Source organism: Phyllobates terribilis, unplaced genomic scaffold (assembly GCF_046119375.1).
Source record: "Phyllobates terribilis strain yellow unplaced genomic scaffold, ASM4611937v1 Scaffold_12__6_contigs__length_324123572, whole genome shotgun sequence".
Lineage (NCBI taxonomy): Eukaryota > Metazoa > Chordata > Amphibia > Anura > Dendrobatidae > Phyllobates > Phyllobates terribilis.
Window position 1 is genome coordinate 149,351,797 of NW_027362772.1, and position 27,046 is coordinate 149,378,842.

General features: G+C 42.2%; 1 protein-coding gene across 4 annotated transcripts in view; it reads left to right on the forward strand.

Annotated features, from left to right (window-relative positions):
• SYT5 (synaptotagmin 5) overlaps nucleotides 1-27,046 on the forward strand; it is a 432,097-nt gene that overhangs the window by 366,697 nt on the left and 38,354 nt on the right. For all 4 annotated transcript variants that reach the window (XM_073656362.1, XM_073656363.1, XM_073656364.1 and 1 more), the window contains exons 4-6: nucleotides 17,005-17,121; nucleotides 17,776-17,943; nucleotides 22,439-22,606. In XM_073656362.1, coding sequence (XP_073512463.1) covers nucleotides 17,005-17,121; nucleotides 17,776-17,943; nucleotides 22,439-22,606 — 453 coding nt within the window. The remainder of the gene's footprint in view (nucleotides 1-17,004; nucleotides 17,122-17,775; nucleotides 17,944-22,438; nucleotides 22,607-27,046) is intronic.

Sequence of the window (27,046 nt, forward strand, 5' to 3'; positions counted from 1 at the left end):
TGGTCCGGTGGCTGGGTTTTAGAGGGATGGTATGGAGAAGGGTGCTTCCTGAATTCCATAAGGCGGCTCGTTTGGACCGGGCGCCGGACATTTTGGTGGTGCATATGGGGGGGAATGATTTGGGGGTTCGGCCAGTTAGGGAATTGATGAGGGATATTCGAATTGATTTTTTAAGGTTATGGACATCTTTTCCTGGGGTGTTGACGGTTTGGTCTGACATTGTGCCGAGAAAAAATTGGAGGGAGGCCAGATCAGTGAAGGGCATTAATAGGGCAAGAGTAAAGTTGAATAGAGCCATTGCAGCTTTTGTTGGTAGAAATGGGGGTGTAAGTGTTCGGCATCTTGATCTTGAGGCAGGGGTTGGTGATTTTTGGGCAAAGGATGGGGTGCACCTGAACGATATTGGGATTGATTTATGGGCATTATCTATACAGGAGGGGATTGAGAGGGCTTTGGCAGTGTTGGGGCGCTCACGAGCCTGAGGTGGTCAGGGCTGTTCGTTTGTGGCGGGGGGTGGGGTTCTTGGAGTTGGCACAGAAGTGTCGGTGGGAAAGTTATTGGAAATTTACAGGCAGTGGCTTGATTAAGCGGGGTGATCTGGCATTTGGTTTTGGGGGCTCTGGACGGGGTTTTACCCTGGGAGCTTTTGGTGCCCTCGAGCTGGTGATGGACGGCTGAGGGTAATACGGTGGTTCGATTTCGGTTTAGTTATGCCAGATCTAATTTTTAACTCCAAGAACCCTCCCTTCTTATTTATTTATTTGAATAATAATGTTTATATGTTAATGTTGTTTGTTAATAAAATGGCCGCTGTGGCCAAATTTATCCAAAGAAATTACAGGTGCAGTGTTTTTATTTGTTAAGCTACTTGAGGTCGGTAAGATGGGGAGGGGTATTACGGAACTATGGAACCCGGGTTGGCCGTACACGGTCAAGAAGGGGGCTGGAGGCATGGGAACCTAGAAGGAAGCCCCACATGACCGGGATTGGCCAGGAGGGTGCAATTTTTAAATCCCAATGGTCGGGATTGGGTATAGGTTTGGAGGGGCTGGCATTTGGATGGGGGTGGGGTAAAGGGGGGAAGAGGTATAATAGGGAAAAGTGCGGGAAAACGGGCAGTCCAGGGAAGAAGCCATTGAGAGAAGTTCCCACCCACCCACCCTCTCTTTTTTTTTTTGTTTTCCTTTGGTATATTTTGTGATTAATGGTAAAAGGGTGGTTGTTTATCGTGAAAGAATTAAAGGGGGATTTGATGTTATGCATTATAATGGGTTATATTAAAAGTGTTATGTAAAGTTGTGTAAGAAGGTATGTCGCAGTGGCTTGGCGGGGGGTGGGGTTCTTGGAGTTGGCACAGAAGTGTCGGTGGGAAAGTTATTGGAAATTTACAGGCAGTGGCTTGATTAAGCGGGGTGATCTGGCATTTGGTTTTTGGGGCTCTGGACGGGGTTTTACCCTGGGAGCTTTTGGTGCCCTCGAGCTGGTGATGGACGGCTGAGGGTAATACGGTGGTTCGATTTCGGTTTAGTTATGCCAGATCTAATTTTTAACTCCAAGAACCCTCCCTTCTTATTTATTTATTTGAATAATAATGTTTATATGTTAATGTTGTTTGTTAATAAAATGGCCGCTGTGGCCAAATTTATCCAAAGAAATTACAGGTGCAGTGTTTTTATTTGTTAAGCTACTTGAGGTCGGTAAGATGGGGAGGGGTATTACGGAACTATGGAACCCGGGTTGGCCGTACACGGTCATGTTGGAATGTTTGGAACACGTAGAATGAAACTTTGGTTCAATGTGTTCATAATCTGACCTTAACCAAAAAATCCTGTATCTATTCTTCTACACTTGTTTTGGATCTACAGTGGGTACGGAAAGTATTCAGACCCCTTTAAATTTTTCACTCTTTGTTTCATTGCAGCCATTTGGTAAATTCTATAAAGTTCATTTTTTTCTATTAAAATACACTCTGCACCCCATCTTGACTGAAAAAAACAGAAATGTAGAAATATTTGCAAACTTATTCAAAAAGAAAAACTGAAATATCACATGGTCATAAGTATTCAGACCCTTTGCTCAGTATTGAGTAGAAGCCCCCTTTTGAGCTAGTACTGTCATGAGTCTTCTTGGGAATGATGCCACAAGTTTTTCACACCTGGATTTGGGGATCCTCTGCCATTCTTCCTTGCAGATCCTCTCCAGTTCCATCAGGTTGGATGGTGAACATTGGTGGACAGCCATTTTCAGGTCTCTCCAGAGATGCTCAATTGGGTTTAGGTCAGGGCTCTTGCCGGTCCAGTCAAGAATGTTCACAGAGTTGTTCTGAAGCCACTCCTTTGTTATTTTAGCTGTGTGCTTAGGGTCATTGTCTTGTTGGTTGGTGAAACTTCGGCCAAGTCTGAGGTCCAGAGCCCTCTGGAAGAGGTTTTCATCCAGGATATCTCTGTACTTGGCCGCATTCATGTTTCCTTCAATTGCAAACAGTCGTCCTGTCCCTGCAGCTGAAAAACACCCCCATAGCATGATGCTGCCACCACCATGTTTCACTGTTGGGATTGTATTTGGCAGGTGATGAGCAGTGCCTAGTTTTCTCCACACATACCGCTTAGAATTATCACCAAAAAGTTCTATCTTCGTCTCATGAGACCAGAGAATCTTATTTCTCATAGTCTGGGAAGCCTTCATGTGTTTTTGAGCAAACTCTATGCAGGCTTTCATATGTCTTGCACTGAGGAGACGATTCCATCGGGCCACTTTGCCATAAAGGCCCGACTGGTGGAGGGCGGCAGTGATAGTTGACTTTGTGGAACTTTCTCCCATCTCCCTACTGCATCTCTGGAGCTCAGCCACAGTGATCTTCTTTACCTCTCTCACCAAGGCTCTTCTCTCATGATTTCTCAGTTTGGCTGGACGGCCAGGTCTAGGAAGACTTCTGGTGGTCCCAAATTTCTTCCATTTAAGGATTATGGAGTTCACTGTGCTCTTAGGAACCTTGAGTAATGCAGAAATTCTTTTGTAACCTTGGCCAGATCTGTGCCTTGCCACAATTCTGTCTCTGAGCTCCTTGGGCAGTTCCTTTGAGCTCATGATTCTCATTTAGTCTGACATGCACTGTGAGCTGTGAGGTCTTATATAGACAGGTGTGTGCCTTTCCAAATCTAGTTCAATCAGTTTAATTAAACATAGCTGGACTCCAATGAAGGAGTGGAACCATCTCAAGGAGGATCACAAGGAAATGGACAGCACGTGACTTAAATATGAGTGTCTGAGCAAAGGGTCTGAATACTTGTAACCATGTGATATTTCAGTTTCCTTTTTTAATAAATTTGCAAAAATGTCTATATTTCTGTTTTTTTCAGTCAAGATGGGGTGCAGAGTGTACTTTAATGAGAAAAAAAATGAACTTTTTAGAATTTACCAAATGGCTGCAATGAAACAAAGAGTGAAAAATTTAAAGGGGTTTGAATACTTTCTGTACCCACTGTATATGAGCATTTGAGTTGGGCAGTGACCATTGTACAGAACGTCATAATTGTTTCTGTGCTAAGGTGCGAGCCCTTCAATCTGGCAGCCTGACAATCCTGAGTGTTTCCAAACTCCTTGCATGCAAAGGGTATTTTCCGAGCAAGAAGTGAAGCATTTATTGTGTTATCAGATGCTATCTCCAGTTGGATGACTTCTGCTCCATGATACCCAAAGGAGTGCGAGTTTTTGTTTCTTCCTTTTCATCTATCATTGTGATGTCTCATTACTGTCACCATTTGTTAGACAGCAGTAAATTGGCAATATGTTGTGAAAGCTGCAGCAATGCTTTACTCGGAAATTCCGTGATAAATTGGCAAGCTGGTAGGTATAATGTGAGCCAAAGGATTCAGCTGTCCGGATCCTAGTTGCAGGTTGCTGCCTATGCAATTATCGCCTTGTGTGGTCGTAGGACAGGTGCTCTCTGCTCTGTATTACTATTATCATCTTGCATTTACAATGCTTCAACATTTTACACAGAGGCTTTCGAAAAGATTACAGGTATAGACAAAAACACCGTCTAAGGGACCCGAGCCTATAATCTAAAGAGAACATGGGAACCAAAGGGAATCAGTATGGGCGCCTGGGAGGTATGATTAACCGGTAAATGCACTGACAACTAAGATAGAAAATGCACAGTTACCAAGAAATATATGTAATGGTATAGAAACTGCCGTGAAGTGCAGTTGAGAGGTGAGGTGCAGCACCAGAGAAAACCTCAAAAAGAAACCAGCCAGTCATATCTGGTCAATCATATACACTACCTTTTAAAAGTTTGGGGTCATTTAGAAATGTCATTATTTTTGTAAGAAAAGCACTTTTCTTTTCAATGACGCTAACATTAAATGAATCAGAAATACACTCTATACATTGTTAATGTGGTAAATGACTATTCTAGCTACAAACATCTTGTTTTTATTGCAATATCTACATAGGTGTATAGAGGCTCATTTCCAACAACCACCATCCAGTGTTTTAATGGTACATTGTGTTTGCTAACTGTGTAAGAAGGCTAATGGATGTTTAGAAAACCCTAGAAAACCCTTGCACAAGTATGTTAGCCCAGCTGAAAACGGTTTGGCTGATTTGAGAAGCTATATAATTGACCTTCCTTTGAGCTAGTTGAGAATCTGGAGCATTACATTTTTTGTTCTATGAAACTCTCAAAATGGCCAGAAAAAGAGAACTTTCATGTGAAACTCGACAGTCTATTCTTGTTCTTAGAAATGAAGGCTATTCCATGCAAGACATTGCCAAGAAACTGAAGATTTCCTACAACGTTGTGTACTACTCCCTTCAGAGGAGAGCACAAACAGGCTCTAACCAGAGTAGAAAGAGAAGTGGAAGGCCCCGCTGCACAACTGAGCAATAAGACAAGTACATTAGAGTCTCTAGTTTGAGAAATCGACGCCTCACAGCTCCTCAACTGGCAGCTTCATTAAATAATACACGCAAAAAGACAGTGTCAATGTCTACAGTGAAGAGGTGACTCCGGGATGCTGGCTTTCAGGGTAAAATGGCAAAGAAAAAGCCATATCTGAGACTGGCTAATAAAAGGAAAAGATTAATATGGGCAAAAGAACACAGACATTGGACAGAGGAAGATTGGAAAAAAGTTTTATGGACAGACGAATCAAAGTTTGAGGTGTTTGGATCACACAGGAGAACATTTGTGAGACGTAGAACAACTGAAAAGATGCTGGAAGAGTGCCTGACTCCATCTGTCAAGCATGGTGGAGGTAATGTGATAGTCTGGGGTTGCTTTGGTGCTGGTAAAGTGGGAGATTTGTACAAGGTAAATGGGATTTTGAATAAGGAAGGCTATCACTCTATTTTGCAACGCCATGCCATACCCTGTGGACAGCGCTTGATTGGAGTCAATTTCATCCTACAACAGGACAATGACCCAAAGCACACCTCCAAATTATGCATGAACTATTTAGGGAAGAAGCAGGCAGCTGGTATTCTATCTGTAATGGAGTGGCCAGCGCAGTCACCAGATCTCAACCCCATTGAGCTGTTGTGGGAGCAACTTGACCATATCGTACGCAAAAAGTGCCCATCAAGCCAATCCAACTTGTGGGAGGGGCTTCAGGAAGCATGGGGGGAAATTTCTCAAGATTACCTCAGCAAATTAACAGCTAGAATGCCAAAGGTCTGCAATGCTGGAATTGCTGCAAAGGGAGCAGTCTTTGACGAAAGCAAAGTTTGAAGGAGAAAATTATTCTTTCAAATAAAAATCATTATTTCTAACCTTGTCAATGTCTGGACTATATTTTCTAATCATTTTGCAACTCATTTGATAAATAAAAGTATGAGTTTTCCTGGAAAACACAAAATTGTCTGGGTGGCCACAAACTTTTGAACAGTAGTGTAGATCTCTTAGTGCTCTGATCATGTATACATATACATATGATTTAGCTCCGTATTCCTTTTTATACAGGTCAGATTGGCTCACTAGAGTTGATCTGCCTCACTACTCCTGGTTTGCTAGTTTAACATCTCATTGTCACCAGTAAGACATGGGTATCTTACATAATATATGTAGGTGGCGAATGTGCAGTATATAACAATGACTTTGCTCTTGGAAAGAAGACTACTGTGCGCAGTTTCGGACATGAATGGTGCATGCACAAGATTTCACAGTTCAAAACTTCTTGATAGTTCATTCACCCTTGTGCACTCAAAGTACTAGATATAGACACATAATAAGAATAATGAGATCCTTGACCAGCTGATTGTTGATGGTCTCCCAGTAAAACAAATAGCAGGGCCATGTTATAAAGAGACAGTACATTATTTTATAGCCAATCATTTTATTACTATTACATTAATTCCAAGCACGTCTATTGCATAAAAAGGACAATGGGAACCCTTGTAATGTTGGGTAATAAAAGTAAGCCAACGATTGTATAATCACTCATGATTTGTGTAGCGCCGGCGTCCCTGCCCTCTGCTAGGCAGGGACGCTGTTCCCCTCACCGCTCTGCTCCGTGCCCGGCGTCCCTCTCCCGCTCTGCTGGCAGCGCGCGCTCCTTCCCGGCCACTGTGCTTAGGGCGCGCGCGCGCGCTCTCCCTCCCTCTTAAAGGGGCCGCGCGCGCCGTCCTAAGGAGTCCCCGGCTAATGGCCGGAGGACTTCACCATATATAAGGCACCTCCTCCAAAATGGAGGTGCCCGAGCAATGTTGTTTGCACCAGTGTCTCACCTGTGCTTCAGCCCTCAGGTCCCGTTGCCAGATACCTGCCAGTTACCTGCCAGATTCCTGCCTGATTACTTGTTACCTGCCTGCTAGTCTGAGGTCCGACGGTCTGCCTTACCATTCCTGTCAGTCTGTCTAAGGACCAGCCTGCCCGCTCACCTGGGAGCGCACATCAGCTACCTGCCTGCTTGCCTGAGGTCCGACGGTCTGCCTTCCAAACTCCTGTCAGTCTGTCTATGGACCAGCTTGCCCGCTCACCTGGGAGCGCACATCTGCTACCTGCCTGCTAGCCTACCTGGAGGCTCCGCCGTCACGTGCTGTGACCACCTGCCTGTCCAGTGACTCCTGCCCGCTCACCTGGGAGCGCTCATCTGCTACCTGTCTGCTAGCCTACCTGGAGGCTCCGCCGTCACGTGCTGTGACCACCCGTTCATCCAGAGACTCTCGCCTGCTCACCTGGGAGCTCACGTCTATCTTCAGCCGCCACAGGTCGTACCAACCCTTTACCTAGAGACTGTCCCGGTCACTTGCCGTGACCACCAGCCCGCTCATCCAGAGACTGCCTTGGTCACTTACCGTGACCTCCAGCCCGTTCACTCAGAGACTGTCCCGTTCACCTGCCGTGATCACCAGCCCGTTCATCCAGAGACTGCCTCGGTCACTTGCCGTGACCTCCAGCCCGTTCACTCAGAGACTATCCCGTTCTCCTGCTGTGACTTCCAGCCCGTCTTTCCTGGTCGCCACCCGCTCCCTTACAAGGGCCGCCCCCTTGTATAGTAGCTCAGAGGTTCCGCCTCCCAGACCCGTTACAATTTGATTGAAAGGAAAGTGTAATTGTAATTGTTATGACCGTGCCAACACGCTCACACGGGTAATGTATAAACCAGGAGAAGAGACGCAACACCTGCACACAACAGGTCCCTGTTCAGACTAGAAAAGTCCCTAATCTGACCCTGATTTGTCACTGCCTGACCGCGGAGGTAGACACCCTAAGTAATCGTAATCGCACCCTAACTCAACGTCGACTGACCCTGAGTGTCCTTAACTGCTCCATCTCTACAGATAATGTGTAACACAAAAAGTATAACTATAAAATGAAATAAACATAAGTCAAAGGATGAAGCACAGGCCTACGAACGTGTTCACACAGTCATACAGGAAAGTCAGAGGAAAATAAGAAGATCCAAAAAAACGAATTGAATACGTGGAAACCTTCCAAACCCTAACTGTAAAAGAAAGGAAAAGGTGTTAGGGACAAAGACTCACAAACAAACCACAGGATAAGCAACTTAGATTAACCAGGCAAGATAATCCCTAGCTGAGGAGCTGTAACTCCAAACACCGTTCTATCTTGAAGTAAAGCCAGCAAAAAATAGCCTCTTCCAAGAAGTGATAGAACAGAACCAAATGAAGTGAGAAACACCTGAATAGAAGCAAACCAAGGAAAGACAAAAGAACTATCAGCAGTTGGATAGAGACTGAATCGGCTGTGGCTCAGCAGAGAGGAAAACTGGCTACGCAGCAAGAGGTCACCGGATCGAGTCCCGTAACTGAGCCATGACAGTACAATTGATCTCATACTCAGTTTCATGCTGTGTTATCCACATCTGTGTAAGAAACAGGACATCAAAACATCTTTATTTACTCAGTATCCAGTATGAGTGCCTCACAAAAATCCCTGCACTTACAGCATTGGCTGCTATGAGTGAGGTTATTAATGGTCGTCTGAGGAAAGTTCTGCCATGCTGACTGCACTTGGACAAATGATCAAGATCTGCTGCTGGCAGCTTCAGCATAATCATTGACCAATGATGTCCCAGATGTGCTCAATCGGAGACAAGTCCAGAGATGCTGCAGCCATGGTAGCACTTTTAGTCATGGAAGCTGCTCACAGCAGCACAAGCTATATACGGCCTGGAGTTGTTGTGCTGATACTTTGGAGAAATGGTTGGACTACTGGTTCCATGAATGAAGCAATGCAACACTAAAGTGATAGTGTATCTGTAATAAAGACTAGAATGGTCCAACTACCATATATTATGCCAACCCACTCCATAATACTAGAAGTAGGAGTGATGTGACGTTCTCTCATGCTAATCTTTTCATGGCGATGCCCACATGGTTTCAAGACCAATCTCCAGCTATCATTGCATCCATGAATAAAGCAGGAATCAATACTGAAGAGGATAGACCTCCAATCTAGCCTCAATTGCCATATTGCTCTGCACCATGATGGCCTTTGGGAGCGGTCCCTCTCGGGTTGCGAAAAGTGGCGATAACTGGCATATCGGTGAACAAGAGGCATCCCACAATCTTCCCACTAGACTTGAGCTAATTTTTGAGGTTTCATGTGACTAAAAAAAAAATGTGCTTTCAATCTGGCTTTTATGCCCCTGTATCGGAGAATCGGTGAAGATAGCCACCGGCCAAATGATTGCCAGAGCCATTGTTCGGCCAACAGCCATCTAAGGTGTATGGGGACTTAAGGGCTCTGTCCTATATCAGTCAAGGCCATAGGGGAATGTCATCAATGTTTGATTCCGTAAACTCATTTAGAGTATCAGTAAAATCAATTGCATTTCTGGAGACGTACAGTACGAATCAGACAAAATGATTTGAAAGTTTCTGAACATTTTAAACTATATTGACATTCACTATTGGAGCGACACTACTTTCTGCTCAATATGGGAAAGTATTTCAGGACAAATCCTTCAGCAAGGACTGTGGGTTGAGAATTATAGTGTAGAATAATCTCTGTTATCAAAAGATGTTCTTTACGACTTACAATTATAGGCTAAAGCACTCTTAAAACTTCAAGTTTTTGTCTATAGGAAATCTACTGCAGTATATTATTTCCATCACAGTTCCATCCATTGCCCCTGTTATGAATGATGCATAGAAATAAGTGCATATCTCGTTATTGCAGCCAAATATCAAAGATAAATTGAGGTAAATGCACCCCTGCTTGGCTAGCAGCGACACAATAAGTTACTTAAATCAAAAATCAACAATCTGCTAAAATTTGATTTGCAACTTTTATGGTCCAGTACCCAACTTGAAATGTTTGCTCTTATGATAAATCTTTTTATTCATTTTTATGATGCAAATGTTATACACGAGTCATATATTATATAGACAAAACTATTGTGACACCTCCACATTATACTTACAGGTGCTTTTATGACATACCATTGTAAATCCGTAAATATTAATATGGAGTTGGATCCTTTGCAGCTTTAACAGCTTCCATTCTCCTTGGAAGACTTTCTACAAAATTTTGGAAATGTTTGTGGGAATTTCTGCCCATTTATCCAGAAGAGCATAAAATCTCATTCTAGTTCAAGGTGTTGGATGGATTTGAGATCCAAACTCTTATGGCCAGTCAAGTTCTTTCCTACCAAACTCCCCAACCATATCTTTATGAACGTTGCTTTGTGCACTGGGGAACAAAAAAGAGATTTCTCCAAACTGTTCCCACAAAGTTGAAAGCTACAATTGTCCACGATGATTTGGTATACTGAAGCACTAAGACTTCTCTGCACTGGAAAATAGGGGCCAAGGCCGAACCCTGAAAAACAAGTCCATAGTATCATTGCTCCTCCACCAAATTTTACATTGAGCACAATGCAGTCAGGAAGGTAACGTTCTCTTGGCATTCACCAAACCAAGTTTTGTCCATCAGACCATCAGACACCAGATAGAGACGTTTGATCCATCACTCAACAAACCGAGTTTCCTCTAGAGTCCAGTGGTGATGGCTTTACACCACTCCATCCAACGCTGGGTGATGTAAGGCTACATGCAGCTGCTCAACCATGGAAACCTATGCCATAAGTATTCAGTTTTTGTGTTGATCTGTCAAAGGAGATTTGGACTCTGCAATTCTGAAGCCAGCAGTGCATTGGAGACTTTTAGACACTATGATCCTCAGCACTTGGTGACCCTGCAAATCACTTTTGATAAAAAACCTTGGGCAGATACATTATCTGTGGCCATTTCTTGACCAAGAACAGGTGATGCAACTTGTGTGTCCCCTACGGACAGGCCTTGATCTAGTTATAAGCACCATATTAAAAGTATTAAAAATACAATCGTAGCGACCATTATGATTAGTATGCTAAAAGCCCCATTGTACAATTAGACTAATAACCTTGTACATAGAACACATATCTATGAGTGATGTGCTGTCCTTGCTGTCACCCACTGTTAAGTGACTGTATATAGTTCTTGTACTATAGTGCTTCAGTACTTTGACGTTTTATATTAAGAAAGAGAATGCTCATGGTTGGTGGAAGCAGCTGCGGTAAAAGTTGATAGCTCTTTTGTAGATGATTCACCTTGTTCCTCCTTAATTCAAAGTGCAGCTTGAATACAATGGCAGTTGAACATGAGCAATGCTACGCCATTAATTGTCTATGGTGGTAATGGTAACAACTGAGTGCTGCACTTGGCTATCTCTACTTCTTCCTTGAAGCAGCAGGGTACGTGCCTTGAGAAGGAACAGGGCTCCATACTCCAATTCTAGGGATAAATGATAAACGTGATTTATGGGGAAAATTAAGGCTGCCTGGAACCCTCCAATGTGTCTACAAAATTGGTTCCTTTTTTGGTACAGTTTCTTTGCTTCACATTGATTCCTAAGATCATTTCTGTGCAGTACTTGTTGTCTTGAGCCTAATCCTGCTACTCATTCTGCAAGAATTTCTACTATCCAGACCTCAGCTAATTATGTCTCTAAGATGGAATGAAGGACCCACTACCGAGTGTCAAGATGGAAACCTTGAACATGGGACTGCTACTCAACACAAAAAAGACAAAGATATTGACTACTGGCAGGTACAACCGGGACACATTTGATGGACGGCGACTAACTGGAAGTTGTAAACGACCTCAACCTACTCAGATCAATGATCAGTCAACATGCAGAGATGACACCAGAAGTCAATAGGAGAATAGCTATAAGCAAATCAACAATGAAATCACTGGACAAAGTCTTCAAATAGAGGAACATTTTACAGGAGACGAAAACACGGCTTGTACATTGTTTGGTCTTTTCTGTGGTAACCTACAAATGTGAAACCTGGACAATAAAGAAATAAGACAGAAGAATTGGCACCTTCGAAATGTGGTGCTGGAGAAGGATATTATCAATACCATGGATGGCAAGAAGAATAAACAAATCAATTTTGAAACAAATCAAGACAGACATGTCACTGGAAGCAAGGATCACCAAGCTACGACTTGCCTACTTTGTACACATCATACAAAGAGAGCAATCACTGCTCTAAGGACATCATGGTTGGAAGAATAGAAGGAACAAAGCGAAGAGGAAGACCAGCAACCTGATGGCTTAATACTATCAAGATAACAGCAGAGAAGACCCTGGTGGATCTATCTAGGCTTCCATAAGATCAGTCATCCTTGAGCCGAAGGTTGTTAAAAAACAAAAATCTCTCACATTGGAACAGCACTACAAATCTCTACTCGATCTTCAAGCCATCTGTAGAGGATGTCAATCAGAGCAACGGTAAAGAATGAGTGATCAGTTGCTTCCTAGTTTATCTTACACCGAGCATGCTAGTAGCACGAGGCGGTCCACCACCTGACACATGATATAAAATGGAGCCGATGAATTGTATATGACTCACCCCCTGGGCCGCGTGGGGAACCCGGAACCGGGCCTCTGGTGGGATGCTGGGGGTGGTAGTCTCAGTGTGGCGGCGACCCGGTCCGTGGCTCAGGGTGGTCAAACCATTGGCAGTCTTAGTGTAATAACAAATGTCCGACTACGCCACCCGTGGATAGCGGTCAGTGGGGACCGCCGCTGCGCTGCAGGCCGCTGAGGCTGATGTTGCAAGCGCAGCCAAGTATGGGATAACTCCCCACGAGAGGAGTATAGCCTCAGGGCTGCTAGTATGGATGATGGGAGTGATGGTGTGAGCGTCCCAGTACTGATGGTACTGGTGCAGCGATAAAACACAGAGACGTGGGGTTACAGTTTCCAATGCTTTACTCACAGTTGTTATTCGTGTCAATCCTGCAGGCGATGACTGCCCAAGCCGTGCTGCGTCCACCAGGCAGGGGACTCGACCAACTCCCAGGCAATTCCAGAGCGTGGCACAGGGCTCCTTTCTCTTCCCTTCTCTGGCCGTCCTCACCAGTGACCCACCTTTGTCCAGCTTCCTCGGGCCTTCTATTGGCGAAACCTATCTCCGGTTTCCCTGACCCTATATGGTATGCTTTCCTGGTGGATGTAGCGAGGGGTCGCACCAAGATGTGGTCACAACCTCCGGTCTTTGGCTGAGGAATCTGTTGCCTCCACCAATTTGGGTCCCGGTACCCTGCTCTGCCAACCCTTCACCCGCAATCTCCTGGGCCTTTGGGTTTCCTTCTGCCTTCGTGTCTCTGGGCCTTTCTCTGTGTTCCAGTTCCCTGTTTCCTTTCTCACTTCCTTTGCTGTTCCTTTCTTCTCTGCTGGCTCTGGCCTCACAGGCTAGGCCCGCCTCCGGAGCAGAGCTCCACAAAGGCCCTGCTCTGTCACTTCCTCTCTCAGACTGAACTCACTCTCCGGACTGAACACTGTTCTAAGATGGTGCCCACCTTTTATACCTCCCTCTACCACCCGAGCCCAGGTGACTAGCAACCAATGGGCTCCTGCCTATGCCCAGAGACCCACCCCTATCTGCCCCTACACCACTGGGTTTTCCTCCCCCCTCCCCACTCCAGCCAGGGACAGAAGCTGTCGTGCCTGCACTTCTGTGGGAGCACCGTTGAGCTGTCCCTCGGAAATGGGGTGTGTGTGGTGCATGCAGCCTAACGAGTCCTGGTCCACACTCCATCCTTACCCGGGAGTGGAATATCACACCTCTGGTTTGAGGTGCAATACCCCTGTAGCAGCCGAGCCCTCGGGGTGCTACATATACAATTGGAAAAAAATAATTGACTCCTTACTCAGACAGAAGAGATCTTGATCTAGCTTTGCAGCAGCTCGACTGCGTTTTTTTTTGACAAATTATAGTCGGATACAACCTTAGGGGGTTTGTGACCTGTGCCGTACCATGCATCAACAATACAACACTTGATGCCGAAACCTATAGAAGGGCAGCGGCACAGGATGTAGCCGATTGCTGATTGGGCGGTGTTATTTAGGAAACTTACAGTGTTTTTTGGGCACCAAATGTGCAACGCAAATCATTGGCATCTACATAAAAATCCAACCTAAATATGGCCTAGAAAAACTATAAACTTTTCCACTAATATTTTAATCCAACCACCTCCAACCACAAATCTGTGACGTAAAGTTTTCCATTCTGTAGTAAATCTTCACAGCTTTATTAGGTAAGGAATAAATAACTTTTCAAGGTATCCAAGAAAGCCGTTATCACCAAAACAATGCAAAGTAATTTTTTTCCTCTGTCTGCCACCCGCTCTACTGAAATTAAATGCTTTTTGGCTGTGAAATCTGAATGTTTCTTGCCAGACATCATACTGTTCCTTGACACTTCATTTCGCAGGAGGGATCGGCAATTGCTTCTGTTTGGAAATGAAATTATCTTTTGTCCTCTTCTATCTTGTTTTTACCAGTTTTCTTTCATTGTTGAGAATTTCTAAGAACAATGCTACTTATACAATGGATGCTTATTAGTCACTTGTGATTTTGGCTGCCTTTCCCTTTGTCGTCACCTCTACCTGTCATCTCAGGGTGTCTCATTTTCCTTTCTGGTTTGTGTTTTTCTTACGTAAAACTTTTCTGAGACGATTATTTGCCACAAAGAAGAGCATACTGCAGGCAATAATCTGGCAGTGGGAAATGCGCTTTACTTAATCACTTAATTGCCTTATGTCATATGACCCAGGACTTAGCTCCCTCTAATCTGCGCTATCTGCAGAATAAACAGTTAAAAGGTTAATGAGGACTCTTAGCTGAAGGTTTTATTCACATTTGCTTGCTCCTCAATAAGTTCAGTATTTAACCCTTTTCCTACAATTTTTTCAAGAATCTGTTAAAATCCATCATAACATGGAAACCACCTTGTGAAATTAGGGTCACAGTGTAGCCCCATGCATTTTTATGTGTTAAACCTAAAATAAAGAAACCTACTACTCTAACACCGTATTCCAAATTCTTATGCAAATTGGATTTAAGTGTCATAAAGATGTGAATTTTTGCTTTTCCAATAAACTCATGGATGGTTTGTGTCTTTGGGCTCTTTGGATCACTGAAATCAATCTCAAACTCCTGCAATAATTAGTTTGCCAGATGAGCCCAATTAAAAGAAAATTACTTAAGAAGGACGTTCCACATTAAGTAGTCACATTTTTCAAGCAATATGGGAAAGTAAAAGGATCCCTCTGGTGCAGTGCCTTGGACAAGCCATGAAAACATTAGATATTTCACGAAAACTGTAGCATGATCATCGTACTGTGAAGAGATTTGTGGCTGATACAGAGCACAGATGGGTTTGTGCAGATAAAGGCATAATGAGGAGGATTTCTGCCAGACAAATTCATCAGATTGAGAGAGCAGCCACTAAAATAGAATTACAAAGCAGCAAAGAGATATTTAAAGCTGCTGGTATCTCTGAAGTCCCACGAACCTCATGGTGTAGGATCTTCCAGATGCTTGCAGTTGTGTATAAACCTACTATTTGGCCATACCTAAAAAGTGCTCACAAGCAGAAACAGTTGCAGTGTGCCCAGACATACATGAAGACTTATTTTAAAACAGTCTTGTTTACCGCTGAGTGGTGTGCAACCCTGGATGGTCCAGATGGATGGAGTAGTGGGTGGTTGGTGGATGGTCACCATGCACCATGTTCCAACAAGGCTGCAACATCAGTAAGGAGCCATGTTTTGGGCTGGATTCATGGGGAGAGCTGGTAGACTTTATTAGGGTCCCTGAAGGTGTACAAATGTCCTTGACAAAATATATAGAGTTTCTGCCTGACCACTGTCTTTCATGTTACAAAAAGAATCCGTAGAAAAATCTTCTTCATGCTGACAATGCACCATCTCATATTGCAAAGAAACCTCTGAGTCTTTTGCTGCTGTTGGCATAAAAGGAGAGAAACTCATAGTGTGGCCACTGTACTCCCCTGACCTCAACCCTATTGAGACACTTTTGGAGTATCCTCAAGCAAAAGATTTATGAGGGTGGGAGGCCGTTCACATCCGACAGCAGCTCTGGGATTCTGACACCCTGCAAAGAAATTCAAGCAGAAACTATCTAAAAACTCACAAGTTCAATGGATGAAAGAATTGTGAAGGTGACATCAAAGAGGGGTCCTATGTTAACATTTAACTTGGCCTGTTAAGATGTTTGTGATAGAGAAAGCTTTTGATTTCAGTAAATGTGGCCTCTCAATCCTGAAAATTCAACAACTGACCATTTTCAGTTCTTTACAACCTATAAAATGTTTGGAAACTCTGTTGTGCAGAATAATTTGGAACAACGCATTTTGAGCTTTTGTAGTTTTGAAAAAAATCCTGTTATCACTGGGAAGTTTGTCCAATAAAATGCGATTTATACTCTAATGGTTGATGATTTGAACATTGAACTGACTCATTTGCATCAACCATTTAGGAAAGTCAGAGAAAAATAGCATTTGCATAATAATTTGGAACGCGTGGCATTTTCAATACTTTACAGATGGCTTAATTTCACTCACTGATGGTCTTGGACATTCTTATCTTCTCCTGTAGGCTGTAAGCTTCCTCCACCTTTCTGGGTGCTGATGACAGCTCTTTCAGCATCAGCCATAATGGGGAATGGGGTAGGCTTAGCTAATGAACTAAACCTGTCCCTTTAAACACATTACCAAGGGGGCAAACAATGCAGGGAGAAAGTGAAGGCTGTGCCAACGCATCACAGCTTTTAGGAGTATTTCCAAACTTTCTGTCACATGGACATGGCAGAAAGAGGAAGCTGTCACCAAACGCCACCAGATTCCCGAGGTGGCAGGTGGTCAAAAGCGCTTCAATGATCAAGACTAATCTCATAAAGCTCCTTACACAGGGCAATGATTGGCCAAATTATAGTTCCAAATTATTGCCCTGTGTAAACGTGGCCAGCAAACAAACGATCAACTAAAAATGTGTTCACTAATGAATGCAGCTACATCACCGTGTCAAAACACTACCTCACATTTTTCAGTAATTTTTTTATATTTTTCCTCATCATTTGCAATTTCTCTGCTTGCCGTCCGTGAAAAAAATATATATATTTATGTAAAAACAGAATTTGGTAAAACCAAATAATTAAGATTTATGTTTTTTGTGTAGGTGCAACCAGATGTTGAAGACCTAGACCCCTCTTTATTAGAAGAACGAGAAGAGAAGCCACAGGAGAAGTTAGGAAAGCTGCAGTATTCCCTGGACTATGACTTCCAAACTGGACAGGTGAGGATAAATTATCTTCAGTGACAATGCTAAGGGTACACCAGTGCTGTTTCCCTAGATCTATATTCATATATCAATGTTTGAAAAGTGATGTAATTACTATATAAAAATATATCTAGAGACGATTAATGATCAATTACATTTACGATAATATAAACTTAACAAGGGGCATTTATGAATTCTAAGGCTATGTGCTCCGATGGATGGGTGATAACCTATTGATCGGTGGGGGTCAGCCGGCTGGGACCCACAATGATCGTCACAATGACGCATTTTTATCCCCATTAGAATGGAGCGGGAGTGCACATCTTAGACCGCCACTCCATTAATTTCCTATGGGGCTGCCAAGGGCTGGACTCGGATTTTTCTAGCTGTCTCATAGAGAATGAATATAGTGATGATCGGGACTCTGACTTGCCACTTGTACTCCTTGGGGTGATAAAAAATTGGCTCTTATGCCAATCGGTGTGAGACCCCCACCAATCAGTAAGTTATCACCAATCCCGTAGAAAGGCAATAACTTGTTTTCACTGGACAACCCCTTTGTACTAATTCCACCAGTCAGCTTTGCACCTATGTTGCTGAACCACTGGTTGAGACAATGTAGCACAGACATTGATCTGAGTTTTGTATTTTCTTTGCTTATTTGTTTAGCTGGTTGTGGGAATCATACAAGCTGCAGACCTCCCAGCTTTGGATATTGGTGGAACTTCTGATCCCTACGTCAAAGTATTTCTCCTTCCAGACAAAAAGAAGAAGCATGAAACAAAAGTTCATCGCAAGACTCTTAATCCAACCTTCAATGAGTCCTTCACCTTTAAGGTAAAAGTTGATCTGATATTATAGAAAATATGCAATCCTTAAAATATAGCCAAGGGAACACAATTATACTCAAGATTTCATCCAAGAGTTGAGGATACACATATCACAATGTCTTGTGAAGTCTGCTATATTTTGATATGTCTGTAGTCAATATGGTGCAAATTCATTCTCAGGACCTGATCCAGCAGCTATGTCAGTAATCTGTGGCCGCTAGATGGAAGCCCTGAGAACTGTCTCCTAACTTCCTTAATCCACTGTTCTTCTCTTGATACAGTGGCATGTAAAAGTTTGGGCACATCTGGTCAAATTATTGTTATTGTGAACAGTTAAGCAAGTTGAAGATGAAATGATCTCTAAAAGGCCTAAAGTTAAAGATGAAACAATTCCTTTGTATTTTAAGCAATATATATATACAGTATATATACTGTGTGTATATATATATATATATATATATATATATATATATTGTCATTTTTTACATTTTAAAAACTACAAAAAGGAAAATGGGCCAATGCAAAAGTACCTAGTAGCACCCTCTTTTGCAAGTATCAAAACTTGTACACGCTTTTTGTAGCCAGACAAGAGTCTTTCAGTTTGAGGGGTTTTCATCCATTCTTTCTTGGAAAATTCTTCCAGTTCTGTGAGATTCCTGGGTCGTCTTGCATGTATTGCTATTTTGAGGTCTAGCCACAGATTTTCAATAATGTTCAGATCATGGGACTGTGAGGGCCATTGTAAAACCTTCAGCTTGCACCTTTTGAGGTCGTCTATTTTGGATTTTGACATGTATTTAGGATCATCACTATCCATTTGTAGAAGTCATCCTCTTTTCAACTTCAGCTTTTTTACTGATGGTGTTATGTTTGCATCAAGAATTTGTTGAAATTTCATTGAATCCATTCTTCCCTCTACCCATAAAATGTTTCCCGTTCCATTGTCTGCAACATAACCCCAAAGCATGATTGATCCACCCCCATGCTTAATGGCTGGTGAGATGTTCTTTTCCTGAAATTCTGTGCTCTTTCTTCTTTACACATACCTTTGATCATTGTGACCAAAGAATTCTATTTTAACCTCATCAGTCCACAGGACTTGTTTCCAAAATACATCAGGCTTGTTTAGATGTTCTTTTGCAGGGGAGGTTTTCTTCTGATGACTCTTCCATGAAGGCCGTATTTATGCAAGTGTCTCTGTAGCACAATGTACCTCAACTCCAGAGTCTCCTAAATCTTTCTGAAGGTCTATTGCAGTCAAGTGGGGGTTCCGATTTGTATCTGTGACAATCCTACGAGCAGCTTTCACTGAAGTTTTGCTTGGTCTTCCAGACCTTATCTTGACCTCCACTGTTCCTGTTAACTGCCATTTCTTAATTACATTTTGAACTGAAGAAAGGGCAACTTGAAAACGTTTTGCTATCTTCTTATAGCCTTCTCCTGCTTTGTGAGCCTCCACCATTTTCATTTTCAGAGAGCTAGGCAGCAGCTTAGAAGAACCCATGGTTGCTGTTTTTTGGTACAAGGTTAAAGAAGGCTGGGTTTTTATAAAGCTGGGAAATTTGCATCATCTGGCCTTTCCTAATGATGATGGTGAACAAGCCATAACCCTAACAGGCTAATTAAGGTCCGAAACCTTTGTCAAAGCTATCTGAGCACACAAATCTCCAAGGGTGCCCAAACTTTTGCATTGGACCATTTTCCTTTTTTGCAGTTTTTAAAATGCAAAAAATGACAATAAATATATATATATATTATTATTATTTTTTATTATTTATTTTTTTTGCCTAAAATACAAAGGAAATGTGTCATCTTTAATTTTAGGCCTTTTAGAGATCATTTCATTTTCAACTTGCTTAACTGTTCACAATAACAGTAATTTACAAGCCACTGTAGCCAGCCTGGCGTGACGTCATTGTTGTGGTGTAATGCATATGTGATGTTGCTCAAGAATGGATGGTTAAAAGAGGAGCTGGAGATGCTGGCACGTAGGAGGCAGTTCTCAGGGCTCCCGTCTGGCAGCTACAGATTACTGACGTGGCTATTGGACGGGTACTGCAAATCAGTTCGTACCATCTCCAGTTAGCATAACTATTCATGTGAATTAAAAATTGAAACAGTTTTTCTGTGATTGTTTAATTTTTTTTTACTAAGTGCATCTTAGAAATGTCTTCCCATTATTAGCTCTGCGTGTAACACATGGACAAGCTGTGTCTATCACTTAGATCTGGTTGGGTTGTATAGGTTTCAGGAGGTAGTTTCCACCAAACCATTTTTATGACATAACAACCAGACACATCAAAATACTATTTGTGTCTTTGTTGTGCCTGCTAAATCTGTGTGATGGTGGTTCTAATTGTGTAAGAATTATTATCGTGGCACACGGCACAATATGAATTTGGCGCATCGGCACTTGCACCATATTCCATTAGAAGGCCTTCTTACTTTATAGTCTCAGTTTAAAAAGTCTGTTCTGGTCTACATAGTGCCACATTTTTGTTCTAGAACCAAACTGAACTTTAAAAAATGAGTTAAAAATGTAAATACAGCTCAGACAAGTATCAAGCAAGTGTCAAAAATTCATTATTTTTGGTGCAAAAAGATAATTTATGCAAAGGATGCACGTAAAAAAGGAGCAAATATAGTCAGAAACTAGGGCCCCTCACCTATCGTGTGCCCTTTAAAACACTGGTGTCATCTTAAAGGGAATCTGTCAGTGGGATTTCATGTTCCAAACTATTCATATGCACATGTATCTCTTTCAAAGATAAATCCAGCAAAACCTTTACATGACCAATCTGTTCCTCCGTTACTGAGAAGTCAGCGTTTAAATTGATGTGTAAATGAGTCCGAAGGACTATGGGAGATCTGAAGCCTCTGTCACTCCAGCTCTATTCCCCGATCCCCATTGATTGACTGCCAACTCCTTGAGCTGAAGTCACATAACATAGATGCTGTCAGTTAAGCAAGAGGAGGCGGTGCTGGGTGGGGAATAGATCTGGAGTGACAGAGGCATCAGATCTACAGCCTAATTTGCATATTAATTCAAAATGCTGTATTTTAAGGAACAGTGAAATGGACTGACCTTGGTATTGCTGGACTTGTCTTTAAAAGAGTTACATGTCCATATAAATATTCACAAAACCACTCACACAGACACAAAATACAAATCAATTTTATAGGATGTAACTAAAAACAATTAAGACAAAAAAGTATATAAGGTTTCAGAGAAATAAACAAGGGGGGTAGGCCCACAGATAAATAAAAAAAAAACATGTGCTTTACCCACCATCCCCGGGTCTGTCGCTAGACAGCCACAAAACATACGGGGATTGCCCGTTTTTGTCAGGCAATCCCCGCATGTTTTGTGGTTGACTAACAGCTGCGAAACATGCGGACACGGGGACTCGAAAATGTCACTTGAGCACCTGCGATACTCTGTGCATACCCGACCACCCCAGTCAAACTCGAGTAACGAGCACTTGCGCTCATCACTACTCTCATCCAGAATAATCAGAGTGTGATCGTAGTGAATCGATTCTCTCAGATGAGGAGAAGATGGAGAAAAAAATGTCTCCACCTTCTCCATTCTGTGAGTGCGCGGAAATCCAACTGCACTCAGATGTCACCCGAGAGCAGTCTGATGTTTCCCACGCACTTATTGACTTGCATGGCCAAGTGTGATCGGAAAACCAGATCAAACTCAGGCATGCTGCGATTTTTTCCGTGGACAGGCTCTGTGTGAGGAAAAAATCGGATATATGCACGGCCCCACAGAGTAACATTGGTTCAAGTGTGATCCAATGTTTTCTCGGATCACACACTAATCCGATAATATGGGGGTGTGAGTGAGCCCTAAGAATAGGTCAGCAAAATCAGATTGGAGGAGGTGCAACACCCGGCACCAACATCAATCAGCAGCTGGATATTATCAATTGCAGAACGGAACTAAATAGCGCCCTCAACTGCACAGTGGCCATAGCTGGGTACTGCAGATACACGCCTACTCATTTAAATATGGGTGGATCTTAAGTACCCCGCTGCGGCAGCTATACAGTTGATGGAGCTGTGTAGTTTCACCATCAAGAACAGCGGGGGTGCTAGGTGTTTCACCCCCATCCATCTGATATTGATGACCTATTCTAAGTACTACTAGACAACCCCTTTAAGACAATAACTGAAAGTTTTACCTTTTTCATAGTGTCTCATTTTAAGAAATACATGGATACAATCGAGTACATGATGGAGTTCCTCTGTCAATGGGGTCTCGAGCACAGAACTGTTGAGTGGTATCATCTATGGCTGTCCTTGAATCTCTTCACATACTCCCTTCTGCGTTACCCAGCAGATGGTGTGTTTCCTATGCAGATGGCTCCTAAGCAGACCATGAACTCATTATTCTGGATGCTATTTTGATTTCTTTTTTCCGCCCAGTTATATTTCTTTTGTCTAATAATTTTGCAGACATCACTCTCCATTTTATGGTTTTATCTTTTGTCCAGATTCCTTATGCAGAACTCGGAGGAAAGACCTTAGTGATGTCCGTATATGACTTTGACCGATTCTCTAAACATGATGCCATTGGTGAGGCCCGAGTACACATGAACACTGTGGACCTGGCTCATGTTATCGAGGAGTGGCAGGATCTCCAGTCTGCTGAAAAAGAAGAGGTAATTCAAGTCGTCTTATCTTCTATAATGGTGGCCAACAGAGTAAATTGATAAACTGCGAATGTAGATGAGGTCAAAATAGACGTATGAGACTTGCCAGCATTGCTGCGGAGGTTACGGGGTCGTGGGTCCGCCTGTCAGTGCCAAGATCATACGCCGAAAAACTGCTTCAAATTGGTCTGAAGACAAGTAGTCTAAGGACATGGATTATTGCAACTATGTCCTGTGGTCTGATGAGACCAAGATAAACTTATTTGGTTCAGATGGTGTCAAGTGTGTGTGGTGGCAACCAGGAGAGGAGTACAAAGACAAATGTGTCTTGCCTACAGTCAAGCATGGTGGTGGGAGTGTCATGGTTTGAGGCTGCATGAGTGCTGCCATCTGTGAGGAGCTACAGTTCATTGAGGGAACCATGAATGTCAACATGTATTGTGACATAGTGAAGCAGAACATGATCCCTTCCCTATGGATACTCGGCCGTAGTATGTTTTTTATTATTTTTTTTTTTGCTGCTATTAGCAGAAAATGCAAAAAAAAGGAAACACAAATTTGTTTTTCACATTTTTTTTAAATAGCCACAAAGATCCACCAAGGGCTCATTTAGACGTCAGTTTTGTCATATACATCTGCTAGCCGTGTTTCTATCATAGCCTATGGGGCTGTTCGCATGTCCGTTTATTCTTGTGACCGAGTGGTACTCACAAAATCAGAGAGACATGTCCGATCTTTACCCGATTCTTGGATAAAAATCGCCAATGCAAGTCTAAGTGTCTGTGAAAAAAATCGGACCTCAATTGGATGCTATCCTTGTGACTGTCCGGTAGAAAAATTTTGAGAAACCGCTTCATTTTTCTTTTTCATACGATAAAAACTGAGCAAACTTTAATTGTAGAAACTGAAATTCAGACTGCTTTTGGCGTATAAGAAAAATCACTGACATCTAAATGAGGCCTTAATTATGTTCTCCTTCCTATAATAATTATTATTATTTATTGGACATACAGTAGGTTTTTCTTTTCATTGGGGGTGGTTCTGGAAACAGTTATTCAGACTGGCATTAGCTTTCTTTTTTTCTGTTCTTTTTTGTTTATTTTTTCATTTATTTCACACACTGTACTTCCCATAATGTCATAAAATGATTTTGAGAAGCTTTTCAACATTTAAATACATTTATTTAATTCTTATTTCCCCTGTAACTGGGGCTAGTATATTAGTCCCAGTTACAGGGAAAATGGAGTTTCCTGCTTTAGCTACTGAGCTCAGCTTGATCTGTGAGGAATCAGCAGCTCCTGCTCCTTCCCGGCAGCTGGCAATTACATGATCGTTGTGGCCAGAAGGAGACATTTAGTTATTTCTTATTTCCCCTGTAACTAGGCCTAGCATTTTAGCCCCAGGTACAGGCAAAGACAACCTCCTGCTTAAACTAATGAGCTAATCCGGATTTGTTAGGATCTAGCAGCTCCTGCCCTCCCCCGGCACCTGGTAATCACATGATCGCTGGACCAGAAGGAGATTTCTATAGCTGCACCACTATTTTTATGTACTCTGTATATCACAACATGATATTTTTTCTTCTAATCTCTACTAGTGAGATTTTTCTCACGACATTACTTCTACCAAAATGTACTTACAATAGTAAGCGAAGCAATTCAATAGCAGAGGTGAGCAGAAATCCGAACAATGAATGAGGTATATGTGAAAGTACAAGAAAACATTGGCCTTTTTTGCATCCACTTTATAAATAAGTCCTAATGCATGCCAGTACATGCTTTTTTTCATTTACAGCTTCCCCAGTGAGTAATGATTCCTTATTTACCTTTAAATTAATAGGCTCCCTGCGGAGTGTCGTTGCTGTATTTTTTCCCGGCGTGACATTAGGTTTTCCCCTATTTATTCACTGTGTTATGACTTACTTTAGTTTAATCACCAATTAAGCGATGCCAGCTGATTTCATAGCTTTCACATTTGTATTCCAGGAAATTGTAGGATCACACTACTATAAGGTCATAAAATTTCATGTTCCAAAAAATGTTTACTTACTTGTTATTTTTATTTTCTTGTCTTAACATTGTCTTTATTATCACATATTATTATTTATTTTAAAAAAATGGACTTTACCAATAACAGTTAGAAAAGGAATAAAAGTGTTAGTTTTAGATTGAGTTTATTTCCTGACCTTATCATTGCCCAATGTGGTATCCTAGCTGACTAACCATAGAAAGCATAGTGTAAAATAAGGATTATTAGGTATTATTATTATTATTTATTATTATAGCGCCATTTATTCCATGGCACTTTACATGTGAAAAAGGGGTATACATAGCAAAAACACTTACAGTATTCTTGAACAAAAATGTGACAGCGACTGGTACAGGAGGAGAGAGGACCCTGCCCGCGAGGGCTCACAATCTACGAGGGATGGGTGAGGACACAGTAGGTGAGGGTAGAGCTGGTCGTGCAGCGGTATGGTGGTATGCTAGGTATTAAAATACATTATATTAATAGTCATATGTACTCTGTGTAGCCCATTTACCTGCAGATATACAGTAGGGTCAATCAGCAGGTCAATAGCGTTACAATGCTGCCTGACCAACTTACTGAAAGTGCGGCTACAGGGAGAAAATGAACTTGGCTCCTCCCCATGAGCCGCCGGCTTTCAGTCATGGAGGTGTGCATGGAGCGGTTACATTCACCGCTCAAAGCATAGCTCACTATAATGTACGCCTGACCTGGCACTTTGATTGATAGCTTATTCTGCAGCACTTCTGTACCGGGATTTGTATAGTAAGCAGTCTGTGAGCGGTAACTGTAGCCGCTCTGGGCACGTCCCTGTCTGAAAGCCGGCGGTTCCTGGGAGGAAATAAGTTCATTTTCTCCCGCTAATTGCATTTTCACCAAGATGGCCAGGCAGCATTGTAGCTCTATTTACCTGCGGATTAACCCCATATCTACATGTAAATTGCAGTTTCTAATGTAACAGGTTCCCTTTAATGTACAGGTGAACCTGTCACCTAGGAAATACAGATGTAGTCTCACCTGTTCCAAAAGATATTGGATTTAGCCCCCAAAACGCTTCGAGACATTTTCACATTTTATCTTGTTGGCATCAGAAACATAGAAACACTGCTGATTCTATTCAAGAATAGCATGAAAATCGTTTCTAGCATAGCTCCCACTGAAAATAATCTGGAGGTGTAAAATCAGGTAAATATGGTGTCCATAAATCCTTAGAGATTAATCTGTTACTGAACACATCATGAATTAGCACCATGGAGATACACGCTGTGTAACCAGTAACATTGTCCAAGAAGTACTGGAGCTTGTAAAAACCGTAAAGGATCAATTCACAAAACACATTCTTCTGCCTCGTGTCACGCCTGAGGATTATCCAATGACCACATGCAAGAATTTTGCCTGCTCAAAAAACCTAATAAATACAACCAATTACCATAGTCTCTTATAACACAATAGGAAATATCGAGCTTGGTACAGGCTACAGAACAAAGCCAAAATTATCCACGGGTAAATAAAGATGATGGTTTTCATTCATAATTAAAGTATAATATTAACAAACACACGCCCCCAAAAACGTATTATTGGAGGTCAAATGTTAATAATAGAATAAAGTTTTAGGCAGAATATTGTGGAAAGGGTTCAAGGAAAACAGGTTGATAAAAAAAATATGGAGTCTCCCAATGAAAAATTGTGAAATTGAAAGACTCAAAAATTATAAATTACTACATAGTTGCATAGTTAAGACAAATGTCCATTCAGTTCAACTGATAGATGGGAATGGACAAAGGGAAAGGACACAAGCACAACCACAATGTATGATCCTACCCCAAAAGAGCTAATCTTTGCCTCATGATTCCAGTTGTCAATCAGTTGGTCAAAGAATCAGAAAAGAATATCTTCAGATTTACTAGATTTATAGAGTGGTCTGTTTCCTCCTATGGGGAACAATTGGTAACCATTTGCCAGGAAGGATTTTCATTCCACTGAAGGAGTCAGGAGGTTGAACATTATGATGTTGTGGAAAGCCTTCTTTAGGGAGCGCTTTAGAAGAGACAATGGGTCTTGCATATTTCCAGTGTTGACCCAATCAGGATGGCCACCAATCGTAGATAAAGCATACACAGGGGTCCGTCTGTGTGTGAAGTTTGTCTGATCCATCCTCAAATGCATGGGGTTTTTATTGTCTTCAGAAAAAGAAGTTGCAGTACATTAATATAATCTTAATAATATTCTTTTTATTTAAATAGCGCCAACATATTCCGCAGTGCTTTTACAAGTCAGACAATTTACAGACATTATCATCACTGTCCTCATTGGGGCTCACAATCTACATTCCATATCAGGATGTCTTTGGAGTGTGGGAGGAAACTGGAGAACCCAGAGGAAACCCACGCAAACACGTGGAGAACATACAAACTCCTTTCA